Below are 17,177 nucleotides of genomic sequence, written 5' to 3'. Positions count from 1 at the left end.
GGCGAGGATGCTGCGAGGATGCTGCGAGGATGCTGCGAGGATGCTGCGGGGCTGATCATTCGCAGCCTCCCTCACCCCGATTGGCTCCACCGCCGCAGGAGGAGGCTCCATGGCCATAAAAGCGGGGTCGGAGCCGGGGGGTGCTGAGTCCGGCAGGCACCCCGGGCACCGCTGCAGGGCCACCAGCCAGCGTGGCCTTGCCACCGCCACCGATGACCAGCTCAGCGTGACACCCGTGGAGGGACACCCAGCACCCAACACCCGTCCTGACTTGGCGACGCGGGTGCTCAGCGGGACGGGGAGCAGCAGCAGGTAGGGCTGCCGGGGTCACCATCCCGCTGCCATCATGCGGGCACAGCCGGGGCATCGCTCCTGCTCACCAAAGAGTGACTCTGGTTAAAAACATCCCGAGAGCGGCTCACGGTTGGGCTTGTTGTGTTATTTTGAGGGGCTCCTCTCGTCCCTCGAGTGGTTTCATAGCCAGTGAGCTGCCACCCAGAGCTTTGCTGGGGTTCATTTTGACACTGATGCTACGTCTGTCACCCTTGTGGTGGGGACATCTGGGGCTTGGAGGGCAAAGGGAGCGGGGGAAAGGATGGGGGGAGTTTTCTGTCTCCCTGCACTTGGCTCGAGCAGTGCCAGTGGCCACAGTACTGGGTTTTGCTACAGTTTTATTCCAAAAGTCACTGGGGTTTTTGAGAAGCCTTGTCCTGAACATGTTTCCAGGTGATTTTTAAAGGCAAGGAAAGGAACGGCCAGAAGGTGATTCTTCTTCTCCACCAGAAATCTCTGCAGGGTCCTTACCTGCCTGGGTTAGCCCTGGGTGGGAGGAGAGATGTGCTCACATCTGCTCGCCTCCCTCATGAGAAATAATCACAGGTTAATTGTAACAAGGGCTCAGTCTCTGAGCCGCCTGGCACACACTGTCCCTGTTCCCCCCTCTATAAACGGCTTGGGGCTTTGCCATGCATGAGCAAAGCCTGGGCACCGAAAACTCGAGTGGAAACAGGGCAGGGGACAATGGGACCTCGGCACAGGTAGGACACGCTGCTGGTGGCTGTGGCAGCCAGCGCTGGTATTGTCACACACTGCCAGGGTCCCATCGAGGTGATTCTGCAGGAGCGACGGCACCGGAGCACAAGCTCCTCCAGGTAACACGGCATCGGGCTCTCACTCTGCTTTCTTCCTCCTCCCTTTGCGTGCTGCTGCTTCTCGCTTTTATCCAAAGCCTTTTGTTTTTTTCCCCTTTTCGTGCCCCAGTCTTGCCAGTCCTGCAGCAGGAGCAGGCAGAGCGCTGGGGGACAGCGGTGACACCGCCTGGACAAGGTACATTTGCAGCGGGGTGTCCTGGGGTGTCCGTGTCTGCGCTGTGCTCCAGAGAGCTACGGCTCCCCTGGGTGCCACCAAGCCCCTGATTCTTTGGCTGCAGCAGCACACGGTGCTGCCGGCAAGAGAAATGGGTGGGAAAAGGGAGGGTGGAAAAAGGAAAAAGGTTGTTCTTGGGAGCTTCATTCCCCTCGGTGCTGCAGCTGGCACCTACCTGTGTGGCTGGCGAGTCCTGGCTCATCAGTGCCGTCTTGGTGGCAGTGAGGTGATAAGGGACCATCACCCGTCACAGCAGGAGTGCTGGCCGAGGTCCCCCCGTGCCCACCCTGCTGGGGCGAGCCGGGGCGATGCACTCGGGGCTGCACAGAGCCCGTGTGCAGCACAGCCCAGGAATGCAGACGGCTTGACACACAACGGTGCAGATCATTCAAATTAAATTTTAATCTGGCATGAATTAATACCATGGCATTAACATTTCTTCATCAGTACCAATTACGGTACATTAGCAGATACTGCTGGAGAATACAATAGTCTCTGATATGCGTCATTAATGTGTAACAGATCCCTCTGGGTCATGCCTTTCCACCCCAGATAAAAACAACCAAGGAGGCAGGCAGGTGCTTGCTCCCCTTCGGGCTCAGCTCTTGCTCCCAGGGCCATCATGGTCCCGGTGGCACCGCAGGACTGTGGCACAGTAGCTGGGACCACTACTGGCCCCTGCAGCCTGGTCCAGGGGTTCCAGAGCAGCTGTGGGCGCTGCCACCAGCACAGCTACCCTGCCGGCCCTTGCATGGCGTGTTCAGCCCTTGGGAGGCTCCGGCACAGCTCCTGGCCAGCTGCAGGATGGCGAGCATGACGTGCAGGTGGGCTTGTAGCCCAAATCCGGCTTTTTCCCTCTCCCTCCTGCTGCAGCAGCCCAGCAGAAGTGGCAGGTGGGAGTGAAGGAAACGTGTGGGGTGCAGAACCTGGGGTGAGTCTGTGCTGGGTGACAGCGTCTCCCTGTCCCCTTTCTGCTGGTGGCTCCAATCGCGCTGCTTCTCTTCCCCAAGGCCAAGGGAAAGAGCTGGTGAATCATCCCCTCTGCACCAGGCAAACGCAGCCATCGCCATAGTGCACAGAAACCCAACGCTAAAGAAAACAAAAGGGGCTTTTCTTTCTGTAGGTTCAGAAGGAACGATGGAGGAGATGGATCAGGATGAGATGGATGGGGATGGGGATGAGGATGATGGAATGGTGGTCCCGACCCTGGGGACCTGGGTGGCCCTGGCAGTCTGGCTGCATCTCAGGGCTTGTGCCAAGGACCTGGCTGCAGCTGGGGTAAGAGATCGCATCCCATGGCCACTCCTGTCCCCTTCTCATCCTGGGACCTGGGCGCAGCTCCCGGAGGTGAGTTGTGGTCACAGGTCACGATGCACATCCCCAGGAGCATTGGTAGGTGCCCTGTGCCAAAGGTGCCAGCAGGGCAGTGACAGGGTCCCTGGGGCTGGCGCAGGGAAGGTGACATGCTCTGTGCTATCTCCCCCTCCCCAGGCAGTGGCTGCGGGCGACATGGCGTGGCGGGCACTGGAGCTGCTGCTCTGTCTCTCCCTGGCCTCAGTGGCATCTGCTGACTGCGTCACCCAGTGCTCCCTCTGCGCTGCCCGGACCCACGGCACTGAGAGCAGCATCCAGCCCCTGGTGAGTGCCAGCCCCATGCCGGGGGGTCACAGCGGGGGGACAGTGGGGGTGCACGGGTGGTGGTCATGGGCACCCCAGGGTGCTGGGAATGTCCAAGATTCGGCTCCTCGCTGAGCTTGGCAGCACGGCGGGTGCAGACCCCTGGGCTGGGGAGGGGGTGCCCCCCCGGGCAGGCAGTGGGGGAAGGCAGAGGGTGACACCAATGGGTGCCCCATGGCCGCTGTCTTGCAGATGTGCCTGCGGGAATGCCAGGGCTCCTCGCCACCCGGCCCCGAGTGGGAGACGTGCAGGAAGGCGCTGGCGCTCCTGGCCCCGCTGGTGGCCATGGCCGAAGGGACAGACGCGTCCCCTGGGGAGGCGGAGGAGGACGAGGCAGAGCCGGAGCCGGAGCAGGGTCCTGGGGAGCCGCCAGCCAAGCGCTACGGGGGCTTCATGAAGAAGCTGTCCAAGGGGAAGCTGCTTGCCCTCCTGCGCGAGAACGCCCACAGCAAGGGCGGCCTCAGCAAGAAATTTGGGGGTTTTGGCCGCAAACTGGGGGAGCGGGCGGCCCCCCAAGACTACCCAGGGCTGGGGCCAGTGGGCGATGGGGACGAGGAGCCCACGGGTGCCGGGGCCGCGGGGCAGGAGCTGGCGGAGCTGCACAAGCGTTACGGTGGCTTCATGCGCCGGATCCGGCCCAAGCTCAAGTGGGACAATCAGAAGCGCTACGGGGGTTTCCTGCGGCGGCAGTTCAAGGTGACCACGCGCTCAGACGAGGAGCCCAGCGCCTACTCAGGGGAGGTCTTGGACCTATAGAGCTGGGTGTGGGACAGGTGGCACCTCTGTCACCCCCAGCCCCATCCCCTGCCCAGCCCGGTATCACCCCTGCCTCGTTCCCCCAGCAGACCACGGGTCCCTGTCCCCAGCTGTCCCTCTTTGGTTCACCTGCCCACCCCTTAGGGACCCTGTGCATCAAGGGGACAGTGCCACCCCTCCGGCTGCGGGTCCAGCCCCCGGGTCCCCAGGGCAAATTGCAGAGAGGTTGCGCATCTTCCACCCTCCTGCGGCCACAGAAGTGCAGCTGGGACTGAAAACCATTGCAGCTGAGCTATGGGGCAACAGCTGCTGAGCACCGGGAGGGATGAGCTGGGGCAGGATGAGGCCCCCCGGGCTGGGTGACAGCTCAACAGCCGGCATGGCCGCGGGAGAGGCGGCGGGACAGAGCTGGCACCGCGGCACTGTCACTGGGACACTGTCACCAGCAACCAGCTGAGCACACCCTGACTCCCCTCCCGCTCGCTGTGCCCCCCCGTCTCTGCAACCACTGGTTCCCCCAGGCTCCCCCTCCTGAGAACAACCCCCGAGGCAGGATTGGACCCGCAACCGGCCCCCTCTCCCCCCCGCAGTCAATAAAAGGCAGATGCCAATGAAGCCGAAGCCGTGCCAGGTGCTGGGTGTCGGCTTTGTCCATGCTCTGGGGTGGATCCAGCTCTCAGAATGAGAGTCCATGCACCCATAAGGGGTGCTGGGGGGTTTTGGGTGCCCAAGGTTGGGGTGCCAGCTGTGAAACCCGCTCACAGCACATGGTGGTACCTGCCCTAGGTACCACAGGGGTGTGGGAGCCCCCGCACCCCATTGCTGCTGCCCCTGGAGCCACGTCCTGGGGGTGACAGTGCGTCCCCAGCCCCGCAAGGATGCTCAGCGCAGATGGGGTGCAAGCAGGGTGCTGGCTGGGGACCTGCTCTCCCTGCAGCACCCAGGGGATGCTCCCCTGGGAACCACAGCAGCTCCACTGGCTGGGAAGGGACAGCCGTGCCCAGGGCACTTTGAGGACACCATGTCCCCGCCGGCAGCAGCTCGGTGCTGAGAAAGCCCAGCCCGGGCAGCAAATTCCCTTTTGAACTTGTCCTTTGTAGCCTCCATGTGGTTTGTCACCATGGGAAGCCTTACGCCACAGCTCCTGGCCCTGGCGGGACACTGTGTGACAGACACAGCCGAGCCACCAGCTGCGGGGGGACAGGGGGGAGGTCACTGCAGAGCACTGGCACACTCAGCTCACCCGTGGCAGGGGCTGCTGCCAGCACCCCAGCTTAGGCACCCCAGTTCCAGCTCATCTCCCATGGACAGGGCACCCAAAGATGCAGCAGGTCTGTCCTCAGCCCCAGGGGACCATCACCATTGTCCCCATCCCAGCCTCAACCTGCTGCCATCATCCTCCTCTTCCTCACTCCCCGTGCAGCGCCCTGCAGGGCTGTGCAGATGAGCCCCCCCTCCCAACACATTGACCCCCACCCCACACACACCCCCCAGCGCAGGGGATGAGGTGACCATCCTGAGCACAGGGACACTCTGACGTGCGGGAGCAGCACAGGACTTTTCACTTTTATTATAAAAATATCTTGCAAGCAAAAAGAAAAAAAGTCTGTACAAGCAGCCACATCATTCTCAAAGCATCACCAGCCCCCCCAGCTCCCCACCAGCAGCCTGGGGGGCAGCCCCACACATGCCCCCCACTGCAAGGCCACCTGGTGCTGCAGGAGCCAGCGTAGGGTGGTGGCCCCACGTGGTGGCCCAAGGAGGGGACACATGGAAGACACTTGTCCCCATGGGTGGGCTGGCGGGAGCCTGCCTGGCCCCCATGGCAGAGCTGGGGGCGGTGAAAGTCTCTTAAACTCTGCAGGGTTTAGGGATCTTTACTGAGGCCTCGGTCTTAATTTTGCACATCTTATTCTAGTGTTAAGTACACAGCAGCACACCCACGCACAACACAAAACATCAGGTTTGAGCTCTAAAAATTAACAGTTACATGTCAAACAGTCAAAACATGTTACACGGTACCTGCGGGGAGCTCCCGGGGGGGCCGGGCTGGCAGGGGCACCCCCACGCGTTGTACAAGCCTGGGGCAGCGCTGGTGGGTCCCAGTGTGGGGCAAGGCTGAGCAGAGGAAGATGAGGAGGAGGATGCTCGGTGCTGGGGACACGGAGCCTTCCCTGGGCGGCAGGAAGGGGGTCAGTCTGCAGTGGGGGGCTCGGCTCACCGGCTGCCCAGCCTCGTTGGCCTTGGAGCGAGACCGAGGTCCCGCAGAAGGGACACTTGGGAAGAGAGAGGCGGACACTCACGTCCTTGCTTTAAAGCGAGTCTGTTTTCCAGGCGCCGGCAGCACAGAGCCCCGGAAGGCAGTGTGGAGATCCCTGTGGGTCCCTGCGGGGTCGGGGTGGCTCTGGGAGCCCAGGCAGGCAGCACCATCCCCATGGGAGCCAGCGTGGAGACACTGTCCCTAACCCCTCACTCAGCTGGAGCTTTTCAAGGAGCCGCTGGTTTAACTCCCGTGGCCGTGGGGGATCCCGAAGGGATGGAGCCATCACCCTTGGGAGCAAACCGCCTCCAAAAATCAGGTCTCTGGATGGGAGCTGACCCCCACGGGCTGCATTTCCACCCCAAACTGTGGGTACCGCAGCGCATCTTCACATCACCCTCAGCGCTTCCAAGGAAATCCTCCCGGGGAGGAGTGGGACAGCTCCCCACAGGGGGACGGGGGTCCCGGCAGCCCCTGTTCATTTCCTGGGGATCTGGACGCTGGCGTATTCGGAACTGGGCTCCTCGGGGCGCGGGGCTGGCCGCCTGGGCGCCTTGCTGAGATGCACCATGTCCAGGTCGGCATAGGTGAGATTGTCATCGTTGGCGGGCGCCGGGCTGGTCTGGATGCTGGCGTACTCCGACTGCTGGCTCAGCTCCACCATCCGCCGGATGGTCTTCCTCTCCCTCTCCCTCTCAAAGTTCAGGTCCACGTACGTCAGGTTGTTTGGGTCGGATTCCTGTGCAAGACACCAAAAGTTTGTCCTCCAGGATAAGCAAGGAGCTCTCCACCATGTGCATCAACCCAAAGCCCCACTGAATCACAGGATGGCTGGGGTTGAAGTGACCTCTGGAGATCATCTAGTCCACTGCTGTCACTGGCGTCAGAGCCACCATCACTATGCAAGAGCCATCACTGCAGCCACCCTGTCACCCCATCCTGGGAGGGACAGGCAGGGACCAGCCTGCCCAGCGCTGCCCACGTGGGAGGCAACAGAGGCTGGGTGGGACAGACAGATTGCTGCTGATCACGACTTGACTCCTAACTGCGTCACCAAATGCAAAAATAACTCTGCAAAGAGCCTGGCTGGCTATGGCACAGCTGGGTCTGCAGGCAGCACCAGCCCGGCACTGCCGGGAGGTGGAGGAGGAGGAGCAGGAGAGAGGGTGAAGGCAGAAAAGATGGTGGGAAGTGGCTACACCTCATCCCTGGGGCGGCTTCTCCCTCTCCAGCCACAGTGTGGAGACACTGAGATGTTTCACAGGGGAACCACCACCCTCCACTGGAGGCACCAAGATGTTTCACAGGGGAACCATCACCCTCCACAGGAGACAACGAGATGTTTCCTGCAGGAACCACCCTCCCCCTCTCCCTCCCTGGCGCCTGCGGCTGAGCAACACACCTGGGTAGTGGCCTCGCTGCTCTTCTCCGGCTCATGCAACCTGAAAGGTGGAACAAACTGAGTCAGATCAAGCACCTTGTTGCCTCTTCCCTAGTGATGGAGGAGCTGGGGCTTCAGAAGCAAAACAAGGTCCTTGCAGGAGCCCCGAGCAGGATGAGTCCTCAGCAAGGGAGCATCTGCTCACATGCTGCTCCAGCCACATCCCTGCAGGCTGTAGACCTGGCGCCCACCCACGGCTGCAGCCTCACCAAAAGCCGAACATTTGGGTGCAATATCAACATGGGAGCAGAACCACAACTGGGAGATGGGCAGAGCCCATGCTCCCGCCTTCCCCTTCACAAGCTTTTGGGGATCCAGCTCCATCCCCATCCCAAGGGACCCCATTTTCGGGCTGGAGGTCACACAGTGACGAGAGGAGATCAGCACTTACCTGGCAGACGGCGAGCTTTTACCTGCCGGGAGAGAAAGAGTTTAGCAAATAAATACTGGAGGAACCGTTTCAGCAGGCACGCAAGCCCCCACGCAGAGTCTGCCGAGGGCAGATACACATCTTTTCCCAGAGGCAAGTGGCTGCAGTTTGCTGGAGTTTCACTCAATTTACTGCACATCTATTCCTGGCAGAGGGCAGGAGCTGCAGGGGGGTGTCAGGTGTTTTAGGTATGAGGAATAAAGAGCACATTCAACTCTGCTCCTGCCCTGCCAGGCATTGGCATGTGGTGGCAGCAGGCAGAGGTTTCTCTGCAGCCTGCAAACAACACGGTCAGCTCTGCTCCGTCCTCCCCTTTCAGCAGGAGCTGCAGCAGCACAACTGTGAATCGTGTCCAAGCATGGATGCAAGAGAGGGACGGAGAAGGGGGTTGGGAGCTCTTGGTTTCCTTACCATTGCTCTGCTTTGCACGGATGAGGTACAGAATTGCAGCCACCAGCAGTGCCAGCATGGTGCAGACCACCCCCACCACGCTATAGACGAGGGGCAAATAGCCTGAAACATGAATAGAAAAGGTCACCAAGGGCCTGAAAACTCTGGTACTGAGACCCTGAATCCTGACAGCTGGGGTTGGCTTGGTGACACCTGAAGTACTGAGGACAAGAGCTTGGTACACACCAGCATCAAACCCTGAGCCCCCCAGTATGGAGATTTTTTGTCCTTGAACCAGATTCTGGTGGGACTTTGAGCTTTCTGAGGGGGTGACATCCTAAAGCCTCACCCCAGCAGCTGTCACACAGCGTTACCTTGCTGGGGTAAGTCCTCTGGTTCCTCCTTGGACAGCAGGACAATCTGCAGGGTGGCCATACTGGTGATGGGGTCCTGGGCATCGTGCACCACACGGCAGGTGAACACAGACCCGTTCTTCTCCTCCGTCGCCTGGACCTCCAACAGGCTCTTCAGCTCAAAAAAGCCCTGGGGGGTCTCCGTCACCCGGGAGACGTTCTGCACCTTCAGCTCCGTCCCGTTCTCCAGCCAGGTGACGGTCACGTCTCTTGGGTAAAACTTGTTCACACGGCAGGTGAAGTTCACGGTCTGGTTCACCTTAACGGGGCTTGATGGGTCCATGACCACCTGGACTCTGGGGGACACTGGGAAGAGAAGCAGCACCAGCTAACAGGGTCCCCCCACCCTGCTGCCCATGGGGTGCCCCACGCCCCCCGGGACTGGACACCCCGGGGGCCGGTGCCCCCAGCCCTCACCTCGCAGGGCTCTGCTGAGCGGGTAGGTCCCATCCAATGGCTTCTCCAGTGTGGGGTGCTGCACTCTGCAGATGAGCTGCGAGTGGATGTCGCCCTCCTGCAGCGTCACCGTCACGGTGCTGGACATGTTGAAGGAGAATTTCATCTGCCCGGGGGTGATCTGGGGTGGCTGAGGCTTGATTAGGGGCTCCTTGCCCTTGAGCCATGTCACGCTGATGTCTTTGGGGAAGAACCCTCCGGATGTGCAGGTGAAAGGCAGCGACTGCCCCGGCCCCGCTCTGCGGTCGGGCCCGGACACAACTGGGGCGCTGGGTTTGGCTGCAGGGAGAAGCGTGGGGCTGTAGAGCGGGATCTGCCACCCCCCGGCCCCAGGGCTGCAGGGAGAGGGGTTCCCATGGGGACACAGATGTGCCCAGGGGACCCTCTCCTGGTGATGGCCCCAGAGCCCCTTCCCCGTCCCCGCTCACCCTGAGCACAGTCGCCTGGGCTGGGATGGGCTGGGGGGCTATGCCCAGCAGGGCTGGATCCCCCGGGAGCTCTGGGAGCCCCACTCACCCTGCACGGACACCTCTGTGCCACTTCCACGCTGAAGGACCTCTCCACCGCCCAGCGATTTTCTGAACTTCACGCAGTAATAGGTGCCGGAGTCCTCAGGCTGAACATCCCTGATGTGGATGGTGAAGTCTGTGTTGGACTCATCCACTGCTCTCGTCACACGGGGGAAGGAGCCCGTCTGCTCGTAAACAGTCATGTTCCCGCTGTCCAAGCCCTTCAGCCACTTCACGGGGCCAGGGGGACTGCCTTCAGATATGGTGCAGTTCAGGGTGAGCGTCTCCCCGGCTGCCACCGACACCTTGTCCTGGGGCTGTCGCAGCTGGAAGCCTGGATCCTCCTGGGCACCCACACCTGGATGAAAATAGACCGAGTGTCACCCCACACCGCACACCAGCTCCCCACTGCCCTCCCGGCCATGGGACGGGCTGAAGACACAGCTCCAGGCAGATGGTGAGGGGGACCATGGGTGACAGGGCTGTGCCAGCGCTGGGGAGCAGCTACGGTTCCGGCAGTGGGCACAGAGCTCTGTCTGCACGTCTTGGCCCGAATGCCGGCTGGAGCTTTGCTAGGTGGAGCACATCGTGCTCTGCACAGCTGAAAAACGGAGCAGAGCCCAGCTGGCTGTGCTGCCTGCACGCCGTGCTGCCTCCCACGGCCACTCGGTTTGTCAGTCAGGAGAAAACAGGGGCACAAAATAGAAAGTGCTCCAAAAAACAAGCTCCCCTCACTGGTACCACGTTTTCTACATTGAATCTCTCCTGTTTCTGCACTGAATCCCAGCCCCAATTCATGCCAGCAGAGCACCGGCATGAGCCGACGCCGGTGCCGCTTGGGCAGACGCCATTCCTGCTTGTCACCGACAGAGGAGAGCCGTCCCCTTCACAGCATCTCCGTAACCAGGTTCCCTAATCCAGAGGCCGTGCTTCACCTTGCCTCACGAACAGAGCACCGCTATCCCCAGCGCTCCCGCACCCATGGGTGCCAGTGCACCCAGGAGCCCTGCGGGAACCAGCGATGCTGCTGCTCTCCAAAACCAGCCGGAGCAGCAGAGACGGCCGCCCCGCAGCCTCCACGGCTCCTCGAGGGGTTCATCGTGGCAGTATTTGTCACGCCAATACAGTTATTGCAAATGAACTGAATGAGATTTCAATACAGGTCATTGCTTAAAGGAACACTTTTGGGAGAACCACCTAAGTCACCTGCCACAATTCCAGAGCTGCACACAAATCAGTGTCATGGTCACACAGGGGCCGTGGTGTTTGAGCAGGTAACTCCTGCTGCAGCCGTGCAGGAAGTGTATGGACAAGCACGGATGGCCGGACAGTTGCAGCCGCACCCCACATCTCATGGCAGAAAACCCCAGGGCACGGGCTCCTGCGAAGGCTGCCCTTTGTACCCGCAGCCCCCGCGCCACACTGTCCCCAGGATGGGACAAAGTCCTTGGCTGGACACTCCCGGGGGGACCTGCTGCAGGACAAGCTGCTCTGAGCCCTCCCAGCCACATCTGGCTCCCACGGAGGATATTTGGCAGCTGTTAATCCCCTTGGACTTCCAGCAGTATTTGATGAACCCACAGATGTTCTCACCGTTTGCACAATGGCCAGAGTTACCAGGAGCTCTGTTCCTCCAGATTCCTCAAGTTAAAGGCTGTTTGTCTGCTGCATCCCCAGCACAGGCTGCTGCTCGCACCTGAAACCTTCAGCCCGTGGCGTGTCCCTTGGAAGCCACGACAAGGCTTTGCGGCAGCAGCACTTGACACCAAGATAAGTTTGTCCCAGAAGACACGCATGGAAGAACAGGAACTTGGTTTGTGTCACGTCCAAGCGGGATGTTCAGGCTGAGCCTTGGACATTTCCCAGCAGTCTGGGCTCCTGCGAGGTGAGCCCGTGTTTCTGGGGTGACACCCGAATCGGGGGGAGCAGAGGCCCTGCCTGGAGTGGGGGCTGGTGCCCCCATGTGCAGAGCTCAGCGGTGCCACAGGGTGGTGCGCCCACAGCTCCACTGCTGTGGCATGTCCTGAGCTTCTCCATCGCCCTCTGCCCCCAGACCTTTCGCAAGAAGTGGTTGAGAAACACACAGAGGAAGTTTGAAAACACAGAAGCACCGTTTGCTTCTCTCTGAGCCCCCACCCAGGGACGTGACACGGGGATCAGGCTGCTATGGGCATGGGGACCATCACCCCCAGGAACCCACCGCACAGACCCCCAGCCCCTTTACACGCCCAGAGCAGCCGCGTTGCTAATTGCTCCCTCTGCCCAGATCAACAAATGAAGCAATCCTGTGTAAAAGCAATTTCTGCCGGGCTGTCACCTTGCTCTCCATATCCCCTTGAGGGTCCCCTGTGCCAGGGAGAGCTGCCCTGCTCGGAGGGCCCAGCGCCTCTTCCTCATCCTCCCTCTCTCCATCTGCCCGTCTCCCTGCAAGGCATGAGCTATGCCAGAGGGGACAGAGCCAGGGCAGCAACTGCTTTGGGTCCTGGAGTCGACCCCAACACCTGAGCAATGTCAGGTTGAGCGGAACCAGCATTGCCCAACTCCAAAGCACATTTCTTGGTTCCAGTGATGGGGTCTCAGAGCTGCATCTGCAAAAGCACCGGGTGGTTAAACCGAGCACGGCTGGGCTGCACATCACCGCGGCCGCGGCACAAGGCTCCTGCCTTCCTTGGGGTCATGGGGATTGATCTGTGCAGGTGGCAGGGCTGCCTCTGAGAGCCTGGCTCTGCAGATGGGCTGTGTGCATGTTGCACCGCCAAGCCCGCATCACCTCCTCACCGGGCAGTGGCATCTGAGCACTGTGCCCGCTCCCCACGCCAAGGGATTTGCAGGGATTTTGCTCCCAGAGCAGCACCAGGAGCAAAGGGCTTCATGCTGCCGCTGGTGGCTCTTGCCAGGAGGCTTCACTGGCAGCTCTCGGTCATTGCAGAAAACACCATGTGGCTCTAGGTGGCCTCTCAGGACCAAAGCGTGGCTTTGGGGTATTTTTCCGTGTTCTGTTGTGAGCTGCCATGCTACTTTAGAGACTTCCACGCACAGGTCTGCTTGGGCAGCACTCTCCAGAGGGCACATCCCAAGTCTGCAGATGTGTTATACCTGAGCCTCAACCAAAACGTGCCCCATTAACACCCATTCAGACCTCCCAACTGCTCCACCTGCACCCAACAACCCCCCGGCCGGACCACCCTGACCCCCACAGGCTCAAACACCTTCAAACGCCAGCAGCAGCGTGCAGAGTGATGTCCCTGCCCCCCTGATTGGGAAAACACAAAGGGGAAGTTGAGAGAAAACCTCAGAATATGCAAGTTAGAAAATGCAAAGTTTCCACTGAAGCTCCTTTGCTCCCTTCCCCTGAAGGCAGCTTCTCCCTGCACCCAGCAGACAATGTTTCTCCTCCTTCCCCTTTTTGGGTCCTCACCCCAAGGAGCAGTGGGGCCAGGACCCCCAGCTGAGCCTCCTCCCAGACGGGGTTTTCCAGCAGCGTGTACAAGCCCTGCACACTCATGTGTTTGTGCACCAGGAGTGGGATGCTGAGACCTTCATGCTGCAAACACACGAGACACACCACGATTTCTCACCACAAGCACCAGTTCTGTGCAGACCTGCCTCCCCACCCTGGCACAGTCACGGTGCCACCCTATGATGCTGTTTTCTTAGACTTTGATTTCAAACCATGTACAGTCAGAGCACGATCCTTTCACCACTGAGATCAAGGGGAGTTCAGGTGCCCTGACCCTGTAATCTGCTCTATCCTACATTCCAGAATTAGCAAAGGCTTTTAGAGCCCTGAAAATCATCACCTGACAGTTCCCACGTAGGTAGGGACACCCTTGGAATGCAGCCCCAGAGCATTTCCAGCCCAGAGCAGAAGCACCAGCACAGGCATCGTGCTGTGCTTGGTCTGGCAGAGCCTCCCTCCTGTTATCCAGTTTCATTTAAGAGCAAAATAATCCCCAGCTCTCCCACCATGGTGCAAGTTTTCCATTTCGGTGACACATTTTTTCTGTATTCCACCTTTTGAAGTATTTGATACCGAACAGATTGCGAGAGGCTGGGGTTTAATTCAGGAGTGGCTGCCTGGATGCTTCCTGGTAAAAATAGATTATTCTTCCGAAGGAGCCGGGTAAGGAGCTCCAGGACGGCGAGGGGAGGGCTGGCTGCTCCAGAGCAGCTGGTCACCGGCATCCTGAGCCCCGCAGTCACTCGCTGGAGGGATGGGCCGACAGGCAAGAGAAACCCCAAAATAATCCCGCTGGAATTTCACCTGCAGTAGGGCTGTCCATGGGGGAAAATAACAGGTGCTGCCTATAAAAAGGGCCTGGAATCTGCAGTTTGGGGGAAGACAAGAAGAGAGACTCAGGGATAGCTGTCGAGCAGCTTGGGGACGGTGACAGTAAAGGCCACATTTTACATACGTGACATCAGAGGAGGCCTTGGATCACATGTAGCCACCATTTGTGAGCTTTCCTCCTACAGCATTAGCAGAAATTCAGCTTGAAAGCCAGAGCCCCACAACAAAACAGATTTCCTCTTTAGAGGAGGCTCCTATAAGCTCAGCTGAAACCCTCCGTCAAGAAAAGCCTGCACGGAAGGGATGTGTGCGGTGCAGATTTTGTAACGGGGCTTTGCAATTTGGCTTCCCAGCATCTGGCTCCTCTCTACCCTACAGGAAGGTCTCTGGCCGGACCTTCCCTTTCCCCTTTGCTTCTGCAGAAGCGCTGTTGGAGCAGTCGCCTGAGCCAGCTCTTCTGGAGTTCAGGCTTAGTCTGGGCTGTGGCCCAGGTGGGGTTCAGCGCAGGGTCTCCACCATATGGAAAAAAAAAATATCTGCATTGCTTGCACCTGAAATCAGGGATGCAAAACCACCTTGCAACCCAGGGCTTTCTGCCCCAGGTTGGTTCTTTTCCTAGAGCTGGCTTGGAAAACCAGAGTTCTTACTCCAAGGCCATGTTTGATTAAACTCCAGAGCCATTCTTTCATGGCAGGAAATCACAGCGGTTCACTGAGAGCTGTACTTGCCGCCAAAGCCTTCTTGGCTTTCAACAATTGGGAGTTTTCAGCTTGGGGCCAACACTTCTCAGTTGTGATCAAGCAACTCACAGCAAGGAGTGTTGTGCCGAAAGCATTTGCTTTCTGCTCAAGTTTGCGCCCAACTCTCTGCCCAAGTAAAGCTTTGACGGTAAATATTTCTGCTGGGCCTGGAAGAGGATGGTTTTCCCCCGTGCGGGATGGTGTTTCACCCGCATGGGAGCCTGGGCTGGGCTGTTTGCAGCAGGATCTGGCCGGAAGGCGTGAAATTTGGGCAGATCAGGCAAAAAGCTCAGCAGCAAGAAGCTCCTGAGGGTGCCTGGCTATTGCCACGGGAGGTTTGCACAAAAAGCCCCATCCCTCCCCAGCAGCACAGACAGTGTTGGCGGGAAGGAGAGCGATTCCTGAGCAATATCACCCAAGATGAAGAGCACCAAAACGAAACATCCTAGAAAGAAAACATCCTTGAAAGCAACAACCACCACAGGGCTCTGTTCCTGGTCGAGCGAGAAGCCTCCCACAGCCAGCGAGGGAAGGGAAACAGACGCGGAGCAGCTCCCATCACCTTCTCCTGCTGCGGCCACAGCTTTTCAGAGGGACTGGTGGCGCCACAAGCCCTGGGGATGGCTGGGACAGCGGGGGTGGCAGCAGGAGCCCGGGGTGACCCAGAGCCAGTGTCAGCAGCAGGTCTGGATGGTGCAAGGTGCCTGGGAGGATGGTGCAATCCCACCACTTTGTGCTCAACAGTTGTGTTGAGCAGCAAGAACTGCACACGGTCATGGTGAAAGCAAGGGGGGAGCAAGAAAAACAAGTTCCCAGCAGAGGAGGCAGAAGCCTGGCCAGGGCCCCCCCGACCCGCTCTGCCATGGTTCCCATCTCTGAGCAGCCTCCGAGTGGGAATTTTGGCTGCTTGCAGAGATTTGCCTCTCGCATAGCTGGCAGGGAGTGCTAGCAAATGGGTGGAAACAACATGCCTCTTCACGTCCCTGCCTGAATCCCTCATCTCCCTGGAAAGGGGAATGTCTGCCTGGAAGTTTTGCTTCGAGAGGAGCAGCCGAGCAAGGGCCCCGCTGCCATCGCTCTAGGTCATCGCACGGAAAGGTCAAACCAACCGTGCGCGGCGAGACGGCATCATGTCGCGTTCAGGAGGTGTGCGGCAGAGGGGCAGCAGAGAGGAGAGACGGGCATGGAGGGGAAAGGGAAGGAAAAAAACAACGAAAAAAGGCCAAAACACAAGACAGCAGCAGAGTGGCGGGGGGGCATGGCTTACCTGGGCAGCCGAGCAGGGCGAGCAGCACCAGGCAGGGCAGCGGCCAGCGGGCACGGCCGGGGCTGCGGGGAAGCGGCTCCATCGTCGGCTCTTTCTGGGGAGCAGAGATTAGAGTGGCCTCAGAGCGCGGCTCCGGCTGCGAGCTGGAGTTGGGGTTTTTTTTAATATTTTTTTGGTGTTAAAAATTAAAAAAAAAGGCAAGCAGAATTGCCGCTGGAGAAGAAAATCGCTCTTCCCAGCCCTAAAATGAGGAAGGAGGGCTGGGCTCCCGCCTCTCCCCCCACCTCCCCGGCTGCGGGCGGCGAGCACGGCCCCACGCGCGGCCCCGCCGCCCCCCGCGGGCACCGCGCTGGCCGGGCCCCGGGCTCGGGCTCCGCCGCGGCGGGGCCCCGGACGGGCGCATGCCCCGGTGCGGCGGAGCGGAGCCGAGCGGAGCCGCCCCCGCCGCCGCGCCGCCTCCCGCCGCTGTTGCCTTGGTACCGTGGCGGGATGGGGCCGGGCCCGGCTCCGAGACCCCCCCCGCGGCTCCGGTTCAAGGCCGGTGCCGGGGGCGAAGGCAGCCCAGCAAAGTTCTAAGGTCGGCTCGGGGCGCTGCTGCCTTAAGGTGGGCTGGGGGGACACCCGGGCACGGCTGCAAGGAGCCCCGGGGGTCAGAGCGGTGCCCAGTTCCCCGCGGGGAGCAGGAAGCACCCAGGGCCGGTGGAGGAAGCAGCTGGGGCAGAGGAAGGATGGTTCAGTGGCCCCGGGGCTGTGGGGAGGGTGACAGGAGTGTCCCCCACTCGCCACGGGCTTCCTGCACAGCCACAACATGCAGTCCAGCATCTCTGTGCTGGAATGGGGGTGCTGGGGGAACACAGCTTCAGGGGGTCCTGAACATGTAGGGCGTTTTGTGCCACCCAAGGGATCCCATGGGACCAGCAGCTGAGCTGGAACAGCGTGCAGCGGAGGTACAAGCAGCATTTTGGAGGTGCCACATGGACAGGCCAGCTCAGCCCGCAGGGGTCTGAGCAGGGAAGGGGCTCTGATGCAGCACAGACAGCTGGAGGCAGGGTGGGAAAGGAGAGACCTGCAGTCCTCTCTGCAAGGGGTCCTGGAGACACAGGGGCATCCCAGGATGTCCCCTCAGCAGGATGGGGGTGGCCCCATGGCATCACCTCAGTAGGATGGGAGCGTCCCCATGAG

At 60.2% G+C, this 17,177-nt stretch overlaps 2 protein-coding genes across 2 annotated transcripts; one reads left to right on the top strand and one right to left on the bottom strand.

Annotated features, from left to right (window-relative positions):
* Positions 1–1,021: 1,021 nt before the first annotated feature.
* On the top strand, positions 1,022–4,266 carry PDYN (prodynorphin). The gene is made up of 4 exons (XM_082065109.1): positions 1,022–1,151; positions 2,489–2,712; positions 2,857–3,003; positions 3,235–4,266. Exons 2-4 carry the CDS (start codon positions 2,503–2,505, stop codon positions 3,796–3,798), a joined length of 921 nt encoding a protein of 306 aa, XP_081921235.1. The 5' UTR covers positions 1,022–1,151; positions 2,489–2,502; the 3' UTR covers positions 3,799–4,266.
* Positions 4,267–5,337: 1,071 nt separating this feature from the next.
* Positions 5,338–16,663, bottom strand: LOC309445985 (tyrosine-protein phosphatase non-receptor type substrate 1-like). Its single transcript, XM_082065317.1, has 8 exons — positions 15,996–16,663; positions 9,705–10,055; positions 9,150–9,467; positions 8,694–9,038; positions 8,341–8,442; positions 7,891–7,912; positions 7,461–7,500; positions 5,338–6,797 (listed from the first exon to the last, which is right to left on the bottom strand). Exons 1-8 carry the CDS (start codon positions 16,075–16,077, stop codon positions 6,537–6,539), a joined length of 1,521 nt encoding a protein of 506 aa, XP_081921443.1. The 5' UTR covers positions 16,078–16,663; the 3' UTR covers positions 5,338–6,536.
* Positions 16,664–17,177: the final 514 nt, after the last annotated feature.

Source organism: Streptopelia decaocto, assembly GCF_964273445.1.
Source record: "Streptopelia decaocto genome assembly, chromosome: 14".
Lineage (NCBI taxonomy): Eukaryota > Metazoa > Chordata > Aves > Columbiformes > Columbidae > Streptopelia > Streptopelia decaocto.
This window is presented reverse-complemented; position numbering and strand designations above follow the sequence as displayed.